This window comes from Cynocephalus volans, chromosome 18, assembly GCF_027409185.1.
Source record: "Cynocephalus volans isolate mCynVol1 chromosome 18, mCynVol1.pri, whole genome shotgun sequence".
Classification (NCBI taxonomy): domain Eukaryota; kingdom Metazoa; phylum Chordata; class Mammalia; order Dermoptera; family Cynocephalidae; genus Cynocephalus; species Cynocephalus volans.
Genome location: NC_084477.1, coordinates 5,592,069 through 5,616,687, shown reverse-complemented (window position 1 = coordinate 5,616,687; position 24,619 = coordinate 5,592,069). Strand labels below are relative to the sequence as shown.

The 24,619-nt window shown below is 35.8% G+C and overlaps 1 protein-coding gene across 3 annotated transcripts in view; it reads left to right on the top strand.

Annotated features, from left to right (window-relative positions):
* The window catches only part of AKT3 (AKT serine/threonine kinase 3), a 275,734-nt gene that overhangs the window by 169,066 nt on the left and 82,049 nt on the right, over positions 1–24,619 (top strand). For all 3 annotated transcript variants that reach the window (XM_063082725.1, XM_063082726.1, XM_063082727.1), the window contains 3 exons: positions 4,620–4,751; positions 18,824–18,889; positions 19,915–19,983. In XM_063082725.1, coding sequence (XP_062938795.1) covers positions 4,620–4,751; positions 18,824–18,889; positions 19,915–19,983 — 267 coding nt within the window. The remainder of the gene's footprint in view (positions 1–4,619; positions 4,752–18,823; positions 18,890–19,914; positions 19,984–24,619) is intronic.

The following is a 24,619-nucleotide window of genomic DNA, read 5'->3' as shown; positions in this document are numbered from 1 at the left end:
CAAGGGCCTAACAACCAGATGTAAATGCTCTTCTACGTCTGAATTAGAAGATGTTGTTTTGAAGGAATTTGGTTAGAGGACTCAGAAATGCCTCATCTTGGTCTGCCAGGTTGTCACCGTCATATCCCGTGTCAAGCATGTGAATGGGCACAGCATAAAAGGATAAAAAGCCAAAAGAGAATCAAAGTTCTATTTAATTTTTAACTGGCTAGTGTAGGTCTCTGTGGAAGCAGCTGATCATGAAGTTATGATTTAGGTTTCAACTGTAAGAAGTGCCTCCTTCCTTCCCATTAAGTCTGATTTCAGTTCTTGGGATTTTATCACTGAATGCCTGGCTACAGCAACTCAAAGCAGTGGCTAGTATGATGCAGAGAAGAAAAGAGACGGGAGAACCTGCTGAGATCACACGATCTCGTAAACTACTTACATCTGCCTACGCAAGAGGGGAGGGCGGTGTAGCCAGTGTTGCAGAATTTCTCTAATCAGATTAGCTCCTTCTCTTCTGTATTAGTCAGTTTCTGTTGCTTATAACAAAATACCTGAAACTGGGTGATTTATAATGAAAAATGAAATTTATTGCTTATAGTTTCTGAGGCTGGGAAGTCCAAAGTCCATCTGGTGGTGGTGACAGTGATCCAGGGGTCTCACATTGCAAGATGGTGGAAGCAGAGAGACAGACTCCCCTCTCTCTTCTTTTAAAACCCTCAGAACCATGCCCTGACCACCATTATTAATCCATTTACTATGGCACGGTCCTACAATCTAATCACCTCTTTAAGGCTCCACCTTTGAATTACCATAATAGGATTCCCACCCTCTTTAACAGTCACAGTGGGGACCAAGTTTCTAATACATAAAACTTGGGGGACACAATTCAAGCTTCAGTGAGTTTTGGGGAACATAATCAAATCTACTACATCTTCCCATGAGAAAGAGCACCAGAGGAAGTGGGCCCAGATATAGGCAGAGGGGTTAATGTTATAAGAGCTCTTCTTTCACTTTTACTTACGTGGATTAGTTCTTACATTGTAAGTACATCTGGAATTCACCTTTGACTAAATATGCTAATGCCTCTGTATTCTTTTCTGAGAAGTTCCTCATATTCTTCAATTACGTATTCATTTTTTAATCTAATTTTACACCTAGACAGTGAGTCTTACATTCTAGTCCATATGATTTGAATACATTTATTAAGTATTTGTTACATGTGCACATGCATCTCTTTAAACCTAAAGTAGCCCCAGTAACATGTAAGAGCAAGAGTACACTATGTAAATGAAATATTTCCCTAATAAATTCTTAGGATTGGATTTTGGAGTATTAATTTTTTTGGATAGTATCAAAGCTCCTATATATTTTTTAAAGACTTATTGTATCTTTTCCCTTAACATCATTCAAAACAGGAAAACATTTTGTAATAGCTTACATTTTATTTGTAAAGACTAGATAATTACTGTGTATACCACTCTGACAATGAGCATTTGGTCTCAAAGATACATTTTCAATTTTCTGAAGTTTTGTCAAAATAGATATGAAATCTGTTTCTGATTTTATCACATAGAATACTTTTTAACTAATATTACTTTTCATGTAAATTTCTTTTTTGTTTTTGTTTTTTGTTTTTTATTTTTTTTAAGGTTGACAGTCAAATTGACAAGCTGTGAACTCAGAGTTAAGGCTGTCATACTTTTTTAAAAGCCTCATCGTCCTTAAGATGTGCAGTCTTTAAGGAATTAGTAATATTTTATAATTATATTCCTTTTCATCTGAAAATGTCAGAAAGCAATTTACAAGTTATTTTCTAATTTTTACCCCATGAATTCGTTTTCATTTTCTATGATATTTGCTAATAGGGCAGGATCATTTCCCAGTGCTGTTAAATGAAGAATGAGGAAGGCAGTGCTCAAATGAAACTTTGATCAATAAAATATTACGGCCAGGTTATAAGAATATTGTCTCTCAGTTATTTATTGCCGTGGAACAAACTGCCTCAAATTTAATGTCTTAAAACAACAGCAGTATACTATTCCTCATGATTTTGTGGTTTGACTGGTCAGTTCTGCTGGGCTCACATGATCTCCAAAGCACCTGCCTTCAGCTGGCACACGGGCTGAAGGAACTCCAAGAAGACCTTTCTGCATGTCTGCTGCCTTGGTTCTCCTCCATGTGGTCTCTCTCTCTCCATGTGGATAGCCTGGACTTCCTCACGGCATGAGAGCTGGCTTTCTAGGGTTTTCCAAGAGGGAGAAAACATAAGCTGCTGGTCTGGAAGGCTGGGTCTGTAACTGACAGATTATCACTTTGATCATATTGTGTATTTAAAGTAAGATATAGTGCTAACCCAGGGAAGAGGGAAAGTTGCCTCCACCTCTTCAGGGGAAGAATGGAGTGTGCATGCAGGGAGGGGGAATTAGTGGCAGCCGTCTCTGGAGACTACCTAGCACAAATGACTTTGTGGTTGTATAGTATTCCCTGATTTTAAAGATCAGTTAATGAAATTAGGTCTACCTAGTATTACCTGTTATTTGCTCAAATGATACCAGCTTTGTTACTATATTCCAGGGATTTAGAGCTACATATTTGATTTTTAGTTGAATTCATAAATGTACATGTCATTTTTCTTGCTATCTCTTTGCTACCTATCTTTTCCTTTGAACTGGAGGTATTATGGAATAGTTAACACATTTTAAATTGACATTTGGGGAAGCTTATCAAAATTATAGGCAGCAAATACTGTTGAAAATGAGTGTAGGCATTCATTTCTAAAAGTTTTTTGAATTTTTGAATATATGTACATGAGGGACATTGGTTTAGAGTTTTCTTACAGTGTCTTCATCTGGTTTTTGTATCAGGATGATGCTAGCCTCATGGAAAGTATTTTCTCATTTCAGTTTTCAAGAAGAGTTTATATAGAATTCGTATCATTTCTTCTTTAAGTGTTTGCAGTATTCACCATTGAAACCATCTGGGCCTGGAGTTTTCTTTGTTGAAAGGTTTTTAACCACAAATTCAATTTCCTTAATAAGCATAGGGCTGTTCAAGTTATCTATTTCTTCTCGAGTGAGCTTTGGTAGTTTGACACTTTGAATGAATTTGTCCATTTCATCTAAGTTTTCGATTTCATTGGCAAAAAGCTCCTTATAATAATATTCTTATATCTTCCATTTAATATCTGTAGAATCTCTAGTGATGTCACCTCTCTCATTCCTGAATTGGTAATTTGTGTCTTCTGTTTTTATTTTCCTTACCAGTCTGGCTAGAGGTTTATCAATTTTTATGGATATCTTCAAAGAACCAGCTTTTGGTTTCATTTATTTTTCTCTACTGTTTTTCTTTATTTTTAAAATTTAACTCATTTCTGCTCTGATCTTTATCATTTATTTTCTTTTAATTCTTTTGGGTTTAATTTGCTTTTTTTTCTAGTTTCCTAAGGTGGAAGCTAAAGTCATTGATTTGAGACATTTCTCACATTTACTTGAGAAATAGATGGTAAACAGAAAAAAAAAAAGTTATAAAAGGCACTAAAATCTTCTATGACTTCTGATTGTCTAATTGTAGGACAAAACCCAAATGCTTAAATTGTTATTCATAAACCTTTAAACTGAGTTTAAATTTAAGGAAGTAAACCAATGCACAGCTACCTACCCTACAATCCAAAAGGCTATTAAAATGCTAGTAAAGGAATTTCAAAAGGGGACAAGTCCACAAAAATGGAAAGCTCGGTGGGGGAGGGCATTAGTGGAGAACTGATTTCAAAATTTTTGAAGTTCGTGGGCGGCACATGGTGATAGATAAAGCAGAGCAGGAAAAGTACAGACAGAGTGGACTGTAGAGAGCAAATGGCAGGTCTGCCTGGCAAAATCCTAGGAGTAACTTGATTTAGAAACAGGAATGAGAAATGAAAACAGGTTAACTAAAGACATCCTTCATGGAACTCCCTGCTTTCCTCTTCTGAATTGCTCCAATTGCTTTCTCAGTCACTGTCTTTCTTTGATTTCTTTTCACTGTTCTCAACATTTCTTCTAAATATATCTTTTTTTTTTTTGGTCTTTTTCGTGACCGGTACTCAGCCAGTGAGTGCACCGGCCATTCTCATATAGGATCTGAACCCGCGGCGGGAGCGACGCTGCGCTCCCAGCGCCGCACTCTCCCAAGTGGGCCACGGGGGCCGGCCCTAAATATATCTTTGTTTTCATTGGTTTCCATTCTTAATTTGCTGGAGTACATTCTCAAATAGCTCCTTCAAAAGTACTGCCCCTCTAGGCATATTTGGAAATGTTCCTATTGGATGTTTTTGATTATCACATTGTCTGGGGGTTGCAGTACTGCTAAATCCTTGAAAACTTGAGTTTGTGAACATGATTTTCTCTCTTTGCCCTTTCACTTGATTGAATTTTGACTGGCTGAAGAATTCTGGGTTCAAAATAATTTTCTCCAGTATCTGAGAACCACTTAAATTATTTTCACCATCCACATTTACTGATGAATGAAATATCCGATGCCAGTCTGATTCTCTTTCATTTATGTATGCTTAGAAATGGGTAAAATTTGTTCTTGAGTGGGTATTGCAGATTGTGTCAAATGTTTTATATTATATTTTTTGAATTTTTATTTTTCAGACAATGAATGATTTTGACTATTTGAAACTACTAGGTAAAGGCACTTTTGGGAAAGTTATTCTGGTACGAGAGAAAGCAAATGGGAAGTACTATGCTATGAAGATTCTGAAGAAAGAAGTCATTATTGCAAAGGTAACCGATCACTACAGTTGAGAACTAAATTTTTGTTTGCAGTGTGCACACGTGTGATGCTCATGCATGTTCATGCTAAAGTGTAGAAATTTTGTTAAACAACCAAAACATTGATTGTGGGCTATTGCTACAGTAATATTTGTGTATTAATATTTATTTATAAAGTTAAAAGTTTTCAAGAGTTATATAACAGTATCTAAATATTGCATACTAAAGCTATTTTATTCTTTTGAGGAAATAGAGATGTTTATCCTGTGTTTGTGTGGTTAGGAGAATGATTTTATTATATATTTGTAATCTGTATTACTAATTACACTGGTGTTGCTTTTTAATACTTTACCCCAGTGTTCTGAGTTTCTTATTAAAGATTGATTAGAATAATGTACATCATTTTGTACTTATAAATTATAGAGCTTATATAACATTGGATGATAAAGCATCCTAAATAGATTTGAAAATACTTGAATGCTTGAAACCAAAAGAAATGATAGTCTCGGAAATTTTTTTTAGTGGGCCTTTACCTCCACCCTCATACTTTTGTTTGTCTTAGACCTTTACAAATAATTAACATGTTAAAGATGACAGTTCTCTCTCACTTCTGAACTGAATCCCAAATTCCCTCAGTAGGTAAATTTGATACACTTTACAAATTGGTTCATGCTTTATGTCTGTCTTCATTCAACAAGTGACACATATATAATATGATTGTTGTACTTTATAGGCTACTTTAATTTTAGTTATTTTCAACAGTAGTTTCCTCATCTGGAGTTTATCACTCCACACACTTCGTGAAACTATGTTCCTCCTGTCTTTGTACATTTACATCAATCTCAACCCCTTCACAAGTCAGTGTCTCTATTGGAAAGAACATTGACTTTGTAGTCATACAGACTAGGCTCACATCCCACCTAATAACCTTCAACAACCAGCTTTTGGGAGAGCACTGCTCCCTTAGGGGCATTTGGAAATGTTTGTGTGTAAGGGGGGCATTTTCTTATCACAGTGGCTCAGGGAGAGGGACACTTCTGATAGTTACCAGGTGAAAGTCAAGCATGCTAAATATCCTGCTGTGTATTAGACAGCTTGTCAGAACCTTCATTTTTTCATTTGTGAAATTGGTAGACTAAAGCCTATTGGATAGGAATATTAGGAGGATTAGGATATGTAAAGTATTGAGCATAGTATCTGGTAACTATTATTAATTAAACTGGTATTTTCTGGGAGGTGGAATAGTGTAGTAGGCTCTGCCACTTAGTAAATAGTACCAAACAAATTACTAAACTTTAGTACCTTTATTTTCTAACATCTGCAGAATGGGACTAATAATAGTACCCATCTCATACGGTTATTGCCAGGGTTAAATGAATGAATAAATGGAATAGTATTTGCTATAATTATTAATAGTTATTAAACAAACTTAATAAATTAAATTACATATTGAATAAAGTTGAATTAAAATTAAAATAGTGTGAGATGAAAATAAATATATTATTGTTATAGATAATTGCTATTATTATTATTACTACCTACTGTGTATCAAGTATCACTAAATATCAGTTCCACTGTTTTTCCTTTTTTATACTAGCTTCACTTAGACCCATTATTTAATTTCTATTTATCAGACTTGAGAATATCCTATTAGACGTTGTTTCATCTCACTAATTTCTTATACTTTCCTGAGTAACTGTACAGAGTTGGGTATATTTCACAAATGATAGAATATCCTGATTGATGTAGGTTCTGTTTCATCTCACTAATTTCTTATACTTTCCTGAGTAACTGTACAGAGTTGGGTATATTTCACAAATGATAGAATATCCTGATTGATGTAGGTTCTTCTTTCCCCAACAAATCCGTTTACCAATTTCTTGAAAGAAAAAATGCTTATTCATAGCAAAATAATCAACAGTGTGAAGTTTTGGAGTCTGACAAGACCTGGGGTTTGAATCCTAATGTTGTGGCCTTCTCAGAGCATCGTATCAGGGAGTAAATGATGTTGATATATCTTCTTACTGGTGATGTTAACTGGAGTACTTGACTAAAGGTGGTGCCTGCTGGGTTTCTGCCCTGTAAAGTAATTATTTTTCCCTTTGTTATTAATAAATGTCTTAGAGGAAGTACTCTGAGACTATGCAAATATTCTGTTTTTTCTTAAACTTCTTTTTAAAATTTATTTTTTAATTGAAATGTACTGATTGTACATATTTATAGGGTACCAAGTTATATTTCAGTACATTTGTACTATGTGTATTGATCCAATTATAGGATAGTTAGCAAATTCATCGTTACAAAAATGTATCGTTTCTTTGTGATGAGAACATTTAAGCTCCTCTCTTCAAGCCATTTGAGAACATATAATAAATTATTGTTAATTGTAGATGTCTAGCACTATGGTACACCACTAGAACTTATTTTTCCTATCTAGCTGTAATTCTGTCTCCATCAAACAACCTCTCACTATCCCCCTTTTCTCTTCTTCCTAACTGCTAGTAACCACAGTTGTACTCTCTACTTAGAAATTAATGAAAATGAAAACACAGCACACCAAAACTTATAAGATTCAGGAAAAGCAGTGCCAGAGGGGAAATTTATAGCTATGAATACTTACATTAAAAAAAGAAATCTCCAGTCAACAACATCACTTTGTAACTTCAGGGACTAGAAAAGATCAAACTATACCAAAAGCTAGGAGAAGGAAGGAAAAGATAAAAATTAAAGATAAATAAAATAGAGAATAGGAAAACAACAGAGAAAATTGACAGATTCTAGATTGACTAAGAATAAATGTACGAGGAATGATGGAAATAGAAAATCATCATTAGAACACAACTGTAATAATTATTGTAGACAAGATCCACTGATGGATGTTAAAATTAGATAAAAGTTTATTTTATAATGTTGTGTATTCTGTACCTGATTTGTTGGGAGTTTTTTTCATGAAGGGATGTTGAATTTTGTCAAACGCTTTTTCTGCATTATTGAAATGATCGTGTGGATTTTGTTCTTCATTCTGTTACTGTTACGTATCATGTTTATTGATTTGTTATGTCGAACCATCCTTGCATCTCTGGTATGAATTTCACTGGTCATGTTGAATGACCTTTTTAATGTGCTGTTAAATGTGGATTGCTAGTATTTTGTTGAGGATTTCTTCATCTATGTTCATCAGGGATAATTGGCCTGTAGTTTTTTTGTGTGTGTGTCCTTGTCTGGTTTCCATATCAGTGTAATGTTGGCCTCGTAGAATGAGTTTGGAAGTATTCTCTCCTCCATAAGTTTCTGGAACAGTTGGAGAAGAGTTGGTATTAGTTTTCTTTAAATACTTGATACTTTTCAGCAGTGAAGCCATCAGGTCTTAGAGTTTTCCTTGATGGGAGACTTTTTGTTACTGATTCAATTTCTTAGTCGTTATCAATCTGTTTAGATTTTGTGTTTCTTCATAATTCAATCTTAGTAGGCTTTGTGTGTCCAGGAATTCATTTCTTCTAGGTTATCCAATTTGTTGGCATATAATTGTTCATAACAGTCTCTCATGATCCTTTGTATTTCTGTGATATCAATTGTAATGTCTTCTTTTTTAACTCTAATTTTATGAGTTTTCTCTCTTCTTTCCTCAGTCTAGGTAAAGGTTTGTCGATTTTGTTTATCTTTTCAACTAAAAAAGTGGTTTGTTTTGCTGATCTTCTGTATTGTTTTTCTAGGCTATTTCATATATTTCTGTCCTGATACTTATTTTCTTTTTTTCTACAAATTTTAATTTGAGTTTGTTCTTGTTTTTTTAGTTCCTTGAGGTGTAATGTTAGGTTGTTTTTTGAGATCTTTCTTCTTTTTTGATATAGACATTTATTGCTCTTAGATCTTCTTTTGCTGGGTTCCTTTGGTTTTGGAATATCGTGTTTCTATTATCGTTTTCTAAAGAAACTTTGATTGCCCTTTTAATTTCTTCCTTGAGCCTTTGGTTGTTCGGGAGCATGTTATTTAATTTCCATGTATTTATAAAGTTACCAAAGTTCCTTCTGTTATTCATTTCTAGTTTGTGCCATTTTAGTCAGAAAAGATACTTGATATGATTACATTCTTAAATTTGTTAGGACTTGTTTTGTGGCCTAACATATGACCTATCATGGGGAATGTTCTATGTGCAGCTGAGAAGCACAAGATTTTTTTTTTTTTTTTTTTTTGTCTTTCTTGGTCTTTCAGCATTTCACTTATCATGTGCCTCAGTTTGGGTTTCTTTGAGTTTATCCCGCTTGGAGTTCATTGAGCTTCTCGGATGTTTATGTTTATGTATTTCATAAAATTTGGGAAGGCTCCAGTCATTATTTCTTCAATCGTTTTTCTACCCATTCCTCTCTTCTCTCTCTGGGATTCCCACAGTGCGTGTGTTGATCCACTTGATGGCATCCTATAGGTGCCTTAGGCTCTGTTCACTTTTCCTCAATCTTTTTTATTTCTGTCCCTCTGACTCTATAATTCAAATTGTCTTATCTTCACATTTTCTGATTGTTTTCCTCTGCCAGCTCAAATGTGCTTTTGAACCACTCTGGTGAATTTTTCATATCAGTTAATATACTTTTTATCTCCTGAATTTATTTTGGTTCTTTTAAAATTTTTTTTATGTCTTTATTGATATTTATACATTGTTTTCTTGATGTTGTCCACACCTTCTTTTAGCTCTTTGATAACTATTTAAGACAGTTGTTTTGCTGTCTTTGGCTAGCAAGTCCATCATCTGGTCTTTCTCAGTGACAGTTTCTGTTGATTATTTTTTACCATTTGAATGGGGTCATACTATTCTCTTTCTTTGTATGCCTTATGATTTTTTCTCATGGAAAATTGAACATTTGAATCTTGTAATATAGTAACTCTGGAGCTCAGATTATCCCTTCTTCCCTAGGATTTGCCTGAGTGTAAACTTAGGTCGTCTTAGTTTTTTTCTGAGGCTTTGCCTTTTGCTGGGCATGCACAGTAACTTTCTAAATTCCCCTGTGTATGTGGTTGCTTTTCAGTGTCCTAGTCCTTAAATTCCTGGCTCCTAAAAGGGGAACTCTCCAGAGTTGCAAAATAATTACATCACATTCTGCCAGTGTTATTGATTAGGTGGGGAGATGGATTCCTGGTGTCTTCTACTGCACTGAAGAGTATTCTTTCTCCCTCATTTATTTAATCAGTTGTTTAATGATTTAGTACAGAGTTATGGGTAGTCAGGGATATTTATTTTACTCTACAAATTATAATTCAATGGTGTTATGTATTTTATTGTTAATATTATTCTAGCTTGGCCTTCGGGAACTCTTTTAGTTTGTTCCTGTGCCTTTTTGACATTATCTTCATCCTTATTTTAGCATCTCTTTACTGTTTGGCACCACAAGATTCTCCATGGCCCTCTTGTATTTTCCTTACTCCAGCCTTGGGATCAACTTGTTTCTCCAAGGATCCCTGGTTTGAATCCCTTATTTTTACTGTATTAAAAGATTTTATGAAGAAAATCTTATGATTTTCTTTATGAAGGAAAAGAAAGAAATGTAGCTGATGTGCGAGCTCTCTACCTGGTGGAGCCCCAAGAGATGCCTAATCTCTTTTTTTGCAAGTCCTGAGAGTAGGAGTGGACAGTAAATAAGTAAAAGAGGTTTTAACTTATCTTGGCAACAACAGCTGGGCCAGTCTCATCCCACTCATGTCCCCAGCCATATAGAGTGACTGAGCATAGTGTTTATATCATCAGGATAAAAATAGAACTGCCGTTATTATGGTTATTGAGTAGTCTGTCTTGGAAAGGCCAGGATTGCAGGTGTAGCAGTCGGCACCCTCTCTTGCTGGACATTTCTGGAAGTCAGAGCAGGGTAGTCAAAATGCCTTTCAGTTTCTTACCTCATACTCTTAGAACGAACGTAGGAGAATTAATGGTCAGTTTTCTCGTTGAGCAAGGAAACCATGCTCTATTAATTCACCTTGTCATTCACAAATATGGACACACTATTGAGGATCACCAAGCAGATGACAAAAGTCTAAAGAGCATAAAAGAGAAGAACCAGTACGAACAAAAGCAGAGTTTTCTAGTGAGAACTGAGAACAGAAGATAAGTTAACAATCTCCAATTGATATTTGTAGAGAACTAGAAAAAGGTACTGCATGTATGAAACAAGAATAGGATGACAAAAAGAGCAGAAGAAAGAGTAATTTAACTGTAATGTATGGTTACAAAAAAAATTAGTAGAAAGGTTAGAATCAAATTTTGGAGGTTATGTGAGGATGAAGAGCCAAAAATAAAGAAGTGAAAAATATTGAGAAAATCATTGTGGCTTGAAGCCTCAGTCAAGGGGACCCAACATATATGAGAATTTAAAAGATTTAAAAAAAAAAAAAAAGATTAGAAGAACTAGTCAAAGAATAATATTTTTTAGAGCTGAAGAAGTCTTTAGACAGAAAAGATCTACTGAGCGCTGAGCACATAAAAGAAAAGAGGGCCCCCTACATACTCTTTCGTATCGTTAGGAAATTGCTGAACATAAAGACTAAAAAGGTAATCTTAAAATATTTCAGAAATTGAGAAATAGATTACCTCCCAGCAAAGGAATGACAACCAAGTTGGGTCGCACTTTTTTTTTTTAAAGCAAAATTTAGAAGGAAAATCAAGAAAGAGTCAGAGATGGGATCCATGAAGTACCAGAACTAAAACTCAGTGCAATGATAAGAAATCCTACAGATGTCTAGATAGCCAGTCAGTCCAAATAGATTATTTGACTTAAGTTGTCTCTAATGGTAGAATAAAGGAAGAGGGAAAAAAATAACATTTAGGAACTTCAAAAACCAAATATTTGTTCAAGAAAGACATAGTCCAAATGTGAAGCAAAGTGAAAATTGGAATTACTATTAGCAGTGAATGGAGTATATAAAAAGAGACTGGCCAAGACATGTTGTCCTTTTGAGGAACCCAGGTTTATTGATGTAGAGTAACCTTTCCTTCATTACAGGTCGAACCATTCTTCTTCTGTAAATGATATTTAATTGTTTATACTATTGCAAACACCAAATAGGTGAATCAATCAATCAACAGAACACACAGGACTTAATTATAGTTGTAGAACAGGCTGAACTGTTTGGACCACTAGGCAGTATAGCTGCATTCACTGTCGACCCCAGTCTTCCCAGACAGGGTGAAGGCACAGTTTTTATTGCATGTGGCTCTTAGGAGTTCTGGCACAAAGTTTTAGAGGTATAATTACAGTTTCTTGCTGAGGGATCATCCCTGTTTCTGGTACCACAGTTGCAGCCCTGCTCCCAGGACCACTGCATCAGGCAGGAAAAAAGAAAGTTGAGGTGATGTGGGGAGTAACTGTGTAGTCATAACAGCTTCCTCTCGCTCTCTCCCTTCTCCATCCTCCAGAAAAGCGGAGGAGTCTGTCGAGTGGGGACCCTCCCTTCGCCCTCGTCATGTTGAGTGTGAGCACACATTTGTGAAGGTGTGTGTGCCAGCCCTTCACGTCTTTATCTCCTCCCATTTCAGACCATAGATGTTTCAGTTTCCCATTCCAGTCCTCCATCAGACTGTTACCCTGAAGATGTCTAACTTGATATGTCTGTTTGATGTGATGCCTCTTTCCCCATTTTGGGATGCTATGTGCTTTAAAGTGTGTTCCTTGGTCTGATGACATGTAACCTGGTGGGGGTACAGTACTTCTCATCATCATACAATGTTTTGAGCTTTTGCATCTACCACTAGGTATGCAAAGGCCAATCCAGAGTAAATGTCTATTCCTGTCAGGGCCCATTTATAGACTCCTGAAGATACTGGTAGTGGTCCAGTTTTGTGTACTTACCAACTATATCAGCACAGGGGGGCTTCTTCCTTCTGGTGAATATCCCCTGAAGTCATCTGCAGTCTCTTTCTCTCTTTCTGGTAGACAGGTCAGTTTTTGTTGACATTTTGTGCATCAGAGGGTGCAAGAAGAATATGTCAGTGGTCAGCCCAGAAACCATGGCTTCTCTATCTATGCTAATCCTAATTAATTTGCCAGACTCTCACCTATGGTGATTTGAACTGAAGGTCTTCGTTGTCATCTTTGCCTCCAAGTTTTTTATGTTCCTTCAAATTAGGGTAGTGTTTTTATTTAGGGCCCTTCAATGTTGGGGAACCAGGAAGGGCTCCCATTGGTCCACCAGTGTCTGATAGTGGTGCATTAAGACCTTTGTGTGCACCCCATCAATGTCCACTTTATTCACCCCATTTCTTATTAATCATCTAAAACTTGACCTTGCTCAGATGACTTCCTTGAGTGTCCCTTTTGTCTTTCCACATTCTCCCAGGAGTCACTGTAATTTTCTTAGCAACTGTAAGACCCCCAGGAAGAAGCTGAGACAACAAATCTGATAAGGCTTTTTAAAGTGCTTGATTTTGCAGCAGTTAGATTACACGAGGTGCTTGTGTAAAAGGAGCTCCCTTAGTCACAGTATTACAAGCTGAGTAAGGGGCACATTAAGCAGATGAACATCCTGAGGATCATAGAGACACACTCCAGCACAGCTTTGCATATGCAGCATATCAGCCACTTAGTCTGGGGAGTGGCACTTGGCATTTAAAGGAGGGGAAAAAAATAATTTCCCTTTTCAGGGTAATCAAACTTTACAGTGTCTGTTACCCAGATCACCAGGCTAGCTGTCCCCTTGGGAGTAACCTGTTGTGTGTTTGGATCACGTATAGCCATCTGTGATTGATCAGTATTAAGCTGTGGGTCCTGTATAAACCCAAGCAGACTTCTCCATTCTGTAGCATTCAAAACCAAAGATATTGCCCCTAGAGTAATCACTTTCACAATCCATTTTAGTAAAAGTTTTTCAGGCACTTGATGATACCAATCAACAAATTGAGATACTCCTTCGCAGTGTGTAATCCCTGGTTTTAGTAGTTAATTGTTTTTGCCACCCCACTGTGTGGATTACCTGCTGCTGTAGCAGTGCTATCTGTTTTTTCAGCATAACTTTCCCCCTTGGTAGTAGCCATGAGGCTAGCTGCCCTAGCTCAAATGGTATGAAATCCAAGCTTTTTAGCACCAGGTTTTACCACAGCATTCTCTTTTACTTCCATTTTAGCTATTAAAGGTTAAAAAATTACCAGTTGATTGTGTATTTATCTTGTTTCTCATTATTTTGCATTTCTTTATGTATCTAGCGAGTCACCTCTTTGAGTTGGGCCTATTATTTCTAAATTCCATTGGCAACTTTTATGTGTAGTAACTTATCATAGCTATTGTGACTTGGTACACATCAAGACATTGAAGGTTGGCCGTTGCCTGCCCTGTCATCCTTCTTTTTTCTAAACAGTGTTTTGCCATTTTTGGTGAGTCAGGGTTGTTCTAAGGAATCCTACTTCTGATGCCAACTCTCAGGCTCAATGATTTGAGGACTCAACAAGACTCAGTAAAGCTGATATATGAGGGGTATTAAAATATTGTATTAAAATAATACTTAATATAAAATATTAAAATAGGAAAGATTGGTTTTATCTTTTAATTCCGTTTTTTCACAAACTTCTTGAAGTACACTCATACACATGGTTATGATTCATTATAGTGAAATGATAAGGTCACATTTTGAAAGTGTGAGGTAGTGAGGTTAAGAGAAGAGATACAACTGAATGAAAATCTTCTGGACATGAAATGCAGGACAGACCTGGGCTCCAGTCCCAGCTTGATAGCTTATCTAGGTAAGGTAACCTCTCAGGGTTGGTGTGTACATTTCAGCAAACATACTGGGCATGGAAGGAGGCCTAGGAAAGATTTTAACAGCCATCCTAAGAAATAGAAGAGTGACCTAAATAGCAATGAGGAAAGAAAACTCAAGAGTCAGCTCAGATTGGCGGGGTAATTGTAATGGTGCTAGTCAGTATGTTTGTGTGATTCTTTTCTTTAGGTGTGGAATATGGTAGAGATTAACTTGTCTTAATACTGTGAATTGGAGAGGCATAAGGAAAGAGGGAATGTAGTGAAGGGCCATACAGACAAGCAGCACGCTCTACAGTTCAAGAAAGACTCGGGTCCAAAGTGATCGTATTGTCATTGAGACAAAGGAGTTCATGCAGCCCTCAGTACAAGTAATGGTGGGACAGGTGCATCAAGAACGAAGCATCACATAGAGTAGTTGAGAAGGGTGATAGAGTGTTCATAGATGACAGGGAACGATTGCGCTTTTATTTTCTTCATCAAGGTGATAAGTCTCCAAAAAGGAGAATAAAAATCAAGGAACAGTGAGAGGATGGGATGGTCTGACAATTGGAGAGTGGGAGAAGTATGAGAAATCGGCACCTGGGCCAATGCTCGAGTTTTCAAAAGTGGAAGTTAGAACCCAAAGTTTAGAACTTGCTAAGTGTAAGTAACATCTCAAAAAACAAAGTATAGGTTGCTGGCATATGGCTTGTCGAGACAGCAAAATTGTAGATAATGGTCACTGGTGGTCATTGTAGTTTAATTAAAAATCCATGTGCCAGGGTGGCACTTCTCTACCCTCTTCCTCCTGTCCCATTGTCCTCCTCTAGGTCTCATCTGTTGCTCTGGATGTGTCTTGATTCCAACTATCTTCTGCTAGAGTCGGTCACTGTGGACTTGTGATCAAGATGGAGACAATGTGAACAGAGTGAAATTGCCTAGTTAAGTAGATACTGAGCCGTTGAAGACGGGAGGCAATCCTGAGAAGTGGAAGGGACCCTCAGCGCTGAACTTAGACGCGGGGCCAGCACTGACTTGTCCGCCTGTAGCTCAAGCAGCTGGACTTCTGCGAACCTCCGTTTCCTCATTAAAATGGGAATAATGAAAGGGATTAAAGGAGGTGACACCTTGATGTCCTTGAGAATGGATAGAGATGTGACGTCTCCTACCCCTCATCACCCTCAAAACCCTAAATACCACAAAACAGTGAGGGCGCCGCATGAAGGCGGAACTTTGGACCGTGTGCAGTAGAGAGCGAGTGATAGATTGGAGAGAACTGGGAAAATGAACATGAAGGGCGCTGTTCTACCCATGTCCACGAGAAACAAAATCCTGTTCCTCCTCAAGCTGCTTTCTGTGCAAGAAATTAGATGTTAAGGTCGTTATTTAGTATGTAGCGTGGTTGAATATATGCGAATCTATTTCAAATGCTTTTTCATGAAAAAATTATATACCCAAGCATTTCTAGAACTGTTCATTTATAATTGTGATAAACAAATGGATTCTTTTAAAAGCATCACATTGTTTTAGCCACAAGTTTTATCACTGCTATTTTTAACTTTTTGTTTTGACATGTTGCTTTTAACTGTAATTAAAATTATTGGCATCTGTGTTTACTTTTTAGCTTGTGCATACCTTATCTTCATAGCAGAAACTAATTAGTGTGTGAAATACAGTACCATTAAATTTGCATTAATGGGAAAAATTCTAATCTGATCAGATGTAAAATGTGGTAGAAAGTAAATTTTAATATATGAAAGATATGTACATGGCATTCATTCCAGTTCCATTCTTATAACAAAGAAATACTGTTTTAGCTTTTGTCTGCATACATCTTTACTTAGCTCCTTTGATGTGGTTAGACAGATTACAGAATTTAGAAAAGAAAGTCTTCTCTCGTGAATCTTACTAAATAATTTAGAAAAAACTATTATATATAATGGGCCTGTTTTAACAAAATAAAATGAAATACCCCAGAGAATATTTTCTAAAAGCTCCAGAATATCTTTTCTGGCTACAAATGGATTTATACTTTCTTTAGTCTTTTTTCCTAATTAACTGACTGAAATCACTTAACATCCTATACCATAACAGGTAAATGTTGTCTCTTCTGTCGATCTTTCTGACTGCCTACCAAGAAATATTAATTTCAATTCACCCTCATGTTGGAGATGTAATTTTTAGATTATTACTGTTAATTTTATATCTCAAAAATATTTTAAAACTGCCCCCCCTTTTTCCTGTTTCTGTTGCCACCATAGTAGTTCAGGCCATCCTCGTTTCTCTCGTGGAGTGCTGTCATAGTCCTCTAATTGATCTCTCCTGTGTTTGCTGTCTTCCTCTGAAGAAAATTAAGCAAACTTTTAAAAACATAAATTGAATTTTGTCACTCCCCCTCCCCCCGTCCCACCCCCCAACACGCACACCATTGCGTTACCCGGCTTTTACACATTTTGCAACAGCAGTGGTTCCCTCCACTATCCCAATTTCAGTAGCGGATAACCCCTATGTTTTCCTTAGTAGCACTTATCAGAATTGGAACTTTAATTATTAATTACTTAGTAGTAATTGCATATTTACTTCTCTTCTCCTCTAGCCTATGAACTTCATGAGTGGAGTTCATCTTATCTGTTTTATTACACCATTTTATACCTGCACCGCCCATAGCATTTATTAAGTGCTCATCAGCTATTTTGGTTTTTCAATGAATGGATTTGGTTTTGTGTATCACAGAACAGACACTTGCACAACGTTGAGTTGTGTGTTTAATACTCATCCTATGATGCTCATGAACTGCAGTATCTCCTTTTCTGCCTTTTCCCCATCAACACTGATTTTTCCATTAACATCTGACTAACTAGAATGAACACTGCATGAGAACAGAGATTTTTGTCTGTTTTGTTCAGTGCTCTAACTCCAGTGTACAGACAATACCCAGAACATATTTACTGCCTATTTGTTGAAGGAATGAGTGGATGGATGAATGAATGAACTCCCACATGCCTGACATCTTGGAATTCGTTTCTGTGATAAACAGTTCAGTCCAGCATTTATTAAGTATCTGCTGTATGCTCACCATTATGCTAGGCACTGTAGGTATAGAAATTGATAAGTTCTGGTGTCATTTCTGGTTCTGGTTTATTGTGCATTAAAATGTTTGCCATTATTCTAATTAATTTAGGAATTATAGTATGATATGACAGTGGCTTTCAATTTGAGCACCTAAGCAAACCTGGCTCCTATAAACAGATAAGGCTGGGTGGTTTCATGCTTATGATTTGCTTCATTGGTTTTAAATACTGTGTTTTTAATTACACTTCACTTTCTGTTCAGACATACTTGGTCTCACCCTCCTAGAATGGCTTTGAGATCCTCTCTTCTTTGATCAATCTATTTCTCATTTACCTTCTAGGTTGAAGTAAGGTCTGCTTTTGTAAAAATAATAACTATAATGCAGTATCCTGATGTTTTACTCTGTATGCCTTGCTTACTGTTCATCTAGTTTTGACATGTTAAGACATTGATCCAGCAAAGGCTTTGTTTTAGAATTTTGCCAGAGCAGAGAACAGAGGTGCTGTGTGTTGGTTTCAGCAGTTCTCTTCCTTTCCTTTCTTCTTTAAGATGGTGTTACTTTTGAAATATGAAAAATTTTTTTAGTTCTCCATATGTTGAAGAAAATCTCTCCTACTTTACTTTTGATATGTAGATGAGATTTACATACAGTTGGGAAATACATTCTTAGTATACTTTTGGTTTAAAATACCATCCGCATTTTAAAACTGTCACCTGGAGTTTTTTTTTTAAGAAGCTCGTTAAAAAGCCTCAAGCAAAAAGACACACTTTTATACTGTGTTTCTTTCTATTTCTAAAATGTATCATTCAGAATTAAATATTATGTGTATATATTCTGCATTCCTCTTTTCAGTAACTGATTTTCTTTAAGTAGGAGACATATGGATTCTATGATCTTGAGTGAAATATCTCCTTCATATCCCCTTGAACACAATTTATTAGAAACATGGAAATATAAACTATATCATGCTGAAATTTCATTAGCTAAGGCATTCCCTTCAAGGGGAAGAACTTACTATTTAGTTATCTGTGTCCCTGATAATTTTTTCAGTTGATTTTTATATCATTATTGATATACATTACAGCCTTCTGAATTAAATCATTAATTTGTTTTATTTTGGGGCGGGTTTCTTTTCCTTTTTGGTGGAGGAGAAGCTAAGCCGTAAAGGAAGCTTGCTACTGTGTTGTTAAATCCTTTTCTATCTCGGGGTTTACCCTCTTATTTTAGGGAAATAGTGAAATTTTTATATTATCAGTCCTTAGAACATACATTAAAGGATTTGCCTTTGTCTTTTGTAGGATGAAGTGGCGCACACTCTAACTGAAAGCAGAGTATTAAAGAACACTAGACATCCCTTTTTAACAGTAAGTGACTGAAGGACAGATGTTATAATCGTAACATTCTAAATTTAAAGAAATTTTGTTATAGAAACTAAACTATGAAAAATAACATTTTAAATAACATTCATTTAGGTATACCATTTTCTTTTTGGAAAAACTAGAAGTCAAATTTATTTGAAATTATTGGAATGTATGGTTTAAGTTTACGGCATGTGTGCATTTATAATCCCTCTCATTATGCACCCTTTACTTTTTTTTTTCGAGACTTTCTCTCTCTTTTTTTTTTTTTTTTTTTTGCTCCCATGAAACATTAAACTGATTTTTTAGTTATGGTCTTAGATTCCTTGTAATAGAGGGATAATTTGCAAAGTTTCTATATGTGTCCCGATTTCAGTGAAATATATTAAGATTAAAAATAATAGCAGCTAGAACCTTTTAAAATTTTAGGATTATCTAAAGTAGACATTTTCGGAGGCATCAGTAGACACTTAGACTTGCTTTGTTATATTTTTGTGTATTGTTTAGTATAATGAGATCGAATTTTGATTTTCTTTTATTACCTGTATAATTACATGAACCAACTCTTTTGGGTTGGGTCATGTTATGCACCCAGTATGCAAAAAGTGATGTTGAAACTGTATTAGAAACTTGAGTGTAAAAACTGGAACTGCATTCAAAAGGAACTTTTGTTAGAGTAGTTTGTAGGCACGCTTGGAGGTCAAATGGCTGGAAAGCTTTGAGGACCAACACAGTTTCAAATAGATGGCACAGCAGTTTGAGAAGTGCTCATCTCAAATACAAGGTTTACTTTTACTTAAAATTTCAATTTTAATTTCTCCCCTTACAATACCTGTTGCTGAGCTAAATAAAATTTTACTTATGTTTTTCATAAACATTTACCTAAGCACTCTTAAGGAGTAGATGGGTTCTTCAGGAACGATAACAGTTCATCAGTTGTGCTTACTATTTCTGAATGTTCTATTTTTGGTACCATTATAATTATAAGAATATAGGATTGTAATATAATATTTTTTCTTTTTCATTTCAAGTCCTTGAAATATTCCTTCCAGACAAAAGACCGTTTGTGTTTTGTGATGGAATATGTTAATGGGGGAGAGGTGAGTGAAGAACTAAATTCAGCATTTGCATGATAGTATTTTTATTATTTGAAAAATATTATTTAAAACACAAGTTATAACACAGCAGTTCTTTATTTCTTGGTGTAGGGATGGATGGAGCTAAATAATTTCTAATGAAATGTAACAATCGTTTTTATATAACTTTATATATTGGAAGGCATAATCATATTTTCCCTTTCCCTTTGTTTTCAAATGTAAAAAGTTTTAATACAAGCATGATTTTTGAAATCATCTTACTAAATTTTGGAAACCAGAAATGTAGGATTTACTGTATTTTACAAAGTTCTTTCTCAAGGAGACTTTCTGTGAAACTTGAGAAAAGTTATTTTACCCATTTAAACTCAATTGAAGAAGAATCCATAAGCATGTTGTGGCTGAGCTTTCGCTTATCCTACGTAGTAATTAAAGCAACCGTGATAATAATTAAGAGATTTAACGAATCTTGTAGTTTTGAAGAGAAATTCAGTCATTTTAGTGGTATATTTCACTTATTCTTTTATTCCTAAACTTTCTCCTCCCTGTTATTGATCAAACTTAATGTGAGGGAAAAATGTGCTTTACCTAAGTAGTTAACTGGAAATATTTTATGTTGTGAGCTTTGTGAAATAAATTTAATTATTTAGTAGGTGCTTACATCTCACAGACTTTAAAATATTCTTATTTTCGAAAATAAATAAATAAATTACATATATGTGTTCTCCTGCCAAGGAACCTGTGCACAGACCCAAACAAGCAAACAAACAATAATAAGCAAATACCTTCAGTTTCTGAGAAAATAAGGCAGAGCATGGAGGGGAATAAGAAGGAGAAATTAACCGTGACTCTTGGACACTGATGTGTATGTAAATGTCTACAAAGCCACCACTTATAGGAACAGTGGGCCTGGGTGATGACTCATGTTTGTAGGACCTATATAAAATACTGAAAAGACAAGAAAACTTCTAGAAAATAATTGATTAATTAAATATCCTCTATAGAATATTTTCTTCTATAGAATTATCTGATTTGGAGCAATTAGTTTATTGCAAAACCTCATTTATTCATTTGGTTAACACATTTTGAGTGCCAGGCAGTATGGGTTTATCAAAATGTGATAAGACATTCTCTTTGCTATGGAGGAGTATATAATTTCTCTTATAAGTGCATCATAAATTGGAATGCGTAGCAAAAGACCTAAGTGCTAATAAATTCATAAAAGAAAACGCTTTATGGATGATCTACCATTTAGGGTAGGCTTAATGAGCTCTTAACTGGGTAACTGATTTAAGAAGATATTTCAGGCAGAGAGGATGGTGTGAATAGAATTGCTGGTGGGTGAGCTTAGGGCAGGAAGAACTCGAGTAGTTACATAACAATCACCCAGTCATGCAGAACTGGGACCTTGCAGTCAAATGTCTGAGAAACATGAAGAAGATGGAGCTGTGGCACTGTGGGATGGGTACATCTTAACGACCAGTTAACTGGATGTAGGTAGAAACAAAGAGGCAAGATGGTTTGGTTGGGAACAGGGAGAATTAACAGATATAGTGAAGTTCTGAGGATCATGTTGAGGGTAAGATGGTTTTTCCTGAGGTTGCAAGTAATTATCATGGACAATAAATAAGGGGTCAGAACTGTGGATACAGATTTGGGAACGGTTCCTGTAAATGTTATAATTTAAGCCGTGGAGGTGGAAGTGAAATTGATGAAAACTCTGTGTCATTTTGAACAAAATTAGAACATATTCTCGGACTCAGCAATCTCACTTGTGAGAACTTATCCTACAGATATACCACAGAGTGATATATGGATAAATATATTGCAGCAATTTAGTACCTTAAATGAGCATTTGGTAAGAAGACTGCTTCAATAAATTGTGTCACATCCATGTCGTGGAATCTCCATATTCACTAAAAAGAACAAGGCAGCCTGATAAGGGCTGATACAGAAGTGAAATAGGCAAGGTGAAGTCAGAGTGTGAAGCATGCTACCTCCATGTCACAGTAAGACCATACTACATGGGAATGTCTGTTTGCATATGTGTTGAGCATCTCTGGACTTATTGCACTGGATATTAGTGCTTGCCTTTGAGAAGATAAACTGGGTGTCTGGGCATAGGGTAAGAGGAAAGCTTATTATGTTTCACTTCTGTATTCTTCTGCAGCTTTATTTTATACCACACATGTATGTATTATCTATTTAATAATTGAAAGTAGACAGATGGATGGCCAGGGAGATGGTAACATAGAGAAAATGATAAATTGCAGACAAAAAACCTAGAGAAGCACTCTTAACATGTCTCTCTTGTTTTTTGTACACAGTTTCATGTATTCACATCTGTCCAAATGTTTTATAATTACCTATTTACTTGTCTGTCTTTCCCACTAGACTCTTTGCTTCTTATGAAACTTGTTCAGTGATATAACTAGCACCTTACACACTACCTGGCATATAGTAGATACTTGACATATATTTATTGGATTATTTTAATGAATGAATAAATAAATGGATGAACAAATTTCCCTCAGGGAGCAGGGATAAGAGAAGTTAGCAAAAGTGGTAAAATAGGAACTATTGAGTAGTGTGAAGAAAAATAGAAAACAGAGTTCTACAGACTTTACTATGGGAAAAAGCTGAATATAAGTTGAGGAAGAGTATCTTTGAGTATTTATAAAACACGTATCTTTTGAGTCTCTGTGCAAGGCACTCTGGTAGATAGTGGGGGGCATACGAACCTGAATTAAACATAGGTCTTACTCTCAAAGAGTTTATAGTCTAGTGGGGAAAATAAGGTATAAAAATCGTATGAAGTGTAAAGTGATAATTACCACTGTGTCAGAAATACAGTCGAAGGGCCATGGGGCTTCACAGGAGAGCAAGGAGACGTCTGCATGTTGAGATGAAGGTAGACTTCCTGGAGGGAGCATCTAGATTACTCAGGAGGTTAATTAATTGATGACTGTTGAAAAATTTCATACCCAGAAGCACATTTGCAGACTAGCCAGATGGTTTTCTTCAGCATTCTTTTTTTTTTTGGCATGTATTCTTTTTTTTCTCCCAGAATTTCTGTTGTAGGATGGGCTATAGAAATGTACTAAATTTTTTAGTGTTTTGAAAGAAGTGAACTGATTCTGTATGTGATATATAATTTTAAAGTGCATAGGTAGTAAGTGCAAAATTGCCATATATATGGTATATGCTGTGTAGCACTGCCATATGTCATGTATTCTCTACCCTTTACAGAGGGCAAGAAAATGAAAAATAAATTATTTATATTTAGCAATTTTAGTAAAATTAAAATTTTTTTACATGTAATCTCCTAAATTTTTATTCTATTAGATTATCCAGTGTTCTTTTAAAAAGTTACTTAGTACTTGGAATATAATAGGATTATTATTAATTCTTGATTTGTCATTGCTGGGGAGGAAATTTTATGCTCAGTATATCATACTGTTATTTTGTATCATTGTATTATTATATTATTATGTCATTATGGTGACTATTCATATGCTCTGGAATGTTTATCTTGAAATGTAGCAGTGGAGACAGGAATTTATTATGATTTTGGACATGTTTGTTATTATTTCTGTGTTTGCCTATATTACTTAATGCACCAAAATTCTCTTCAGTGTTCCTTCATTGTTTACTAAATTCCATTTTCATATGTAGTATAAGGGGGTCTTACTTTTCTCCCAGAAGAATAGACAGTTTTTTGCTAGCACCGTCTGTTTCACATTAAGTTGATTCGCTACCCTTTCATATAGGTCCACTTGTAACACAATTGCTTATACATTTCTGTGAGGTACAGAGTTGAATATCAGTACCTATGTGCGATATGTGATGCTCAAATCAGGATAATTAGTATATTCAACAATAATTGTTTATTTTTTGTGGCCTTTTGCCTATTGCTCCCTTACCCTGCCTCTCCTCCCCCTTTCCCACCTCTGGTAACCTCAGTTCTTTTCTCCCCTTTGGAAAGTTCAACATATTGTTGTGATTGTCACATCTTTCTTTTTATTTGTTTGTTTTATTTTTTAGCTCCCACTGATAAGTAAGGATATGCTGTATTTCTCCTTCTGTGCCTGGCTTATTTCACCTAACATGATTTTCTCTAAGTTCATCCATGTTGCTAAGAATGGCAGTATTTCATTCGTTTTCATGGCAGAGTAGTAAGCTGTTGTGAACATGCACCACGTTTTCCTTATCCTGTTGTCCATGGATGGACATTTCGATTTGTTCCAGCTCTTGGCTATTGTAAATAGAGCTACGACGAACATGGGGGTGGGGGGGTGCAGGTGTCCCTCCAACATGATGATTTCCATTCCCTTGGGTATACACCCAGCAGTGGGGTTGCTGGATCCAATGGAAGTTCTATCTGTAGTTGTTTGAGGAACCTCCATACTGTTTTCCATAATGGCTGCACTAATTTGCATTCAAACCAACAGCGTAGGAGGGGTCCCCTTTCTCCATGTTCTCACCATCATTTGTTTTTCTCCGTCTTTCTGATAATGGCCAGTCTTACTGGGATGAGATGACATCTCAGTGTGGTTTTGATTTGCATTCCTCTGATGCTGAGTGATGTTGAGCATTTTTTCATGTGTCTGTTGGCCATTTGTATGTCTTCCTTTGAGGAAGC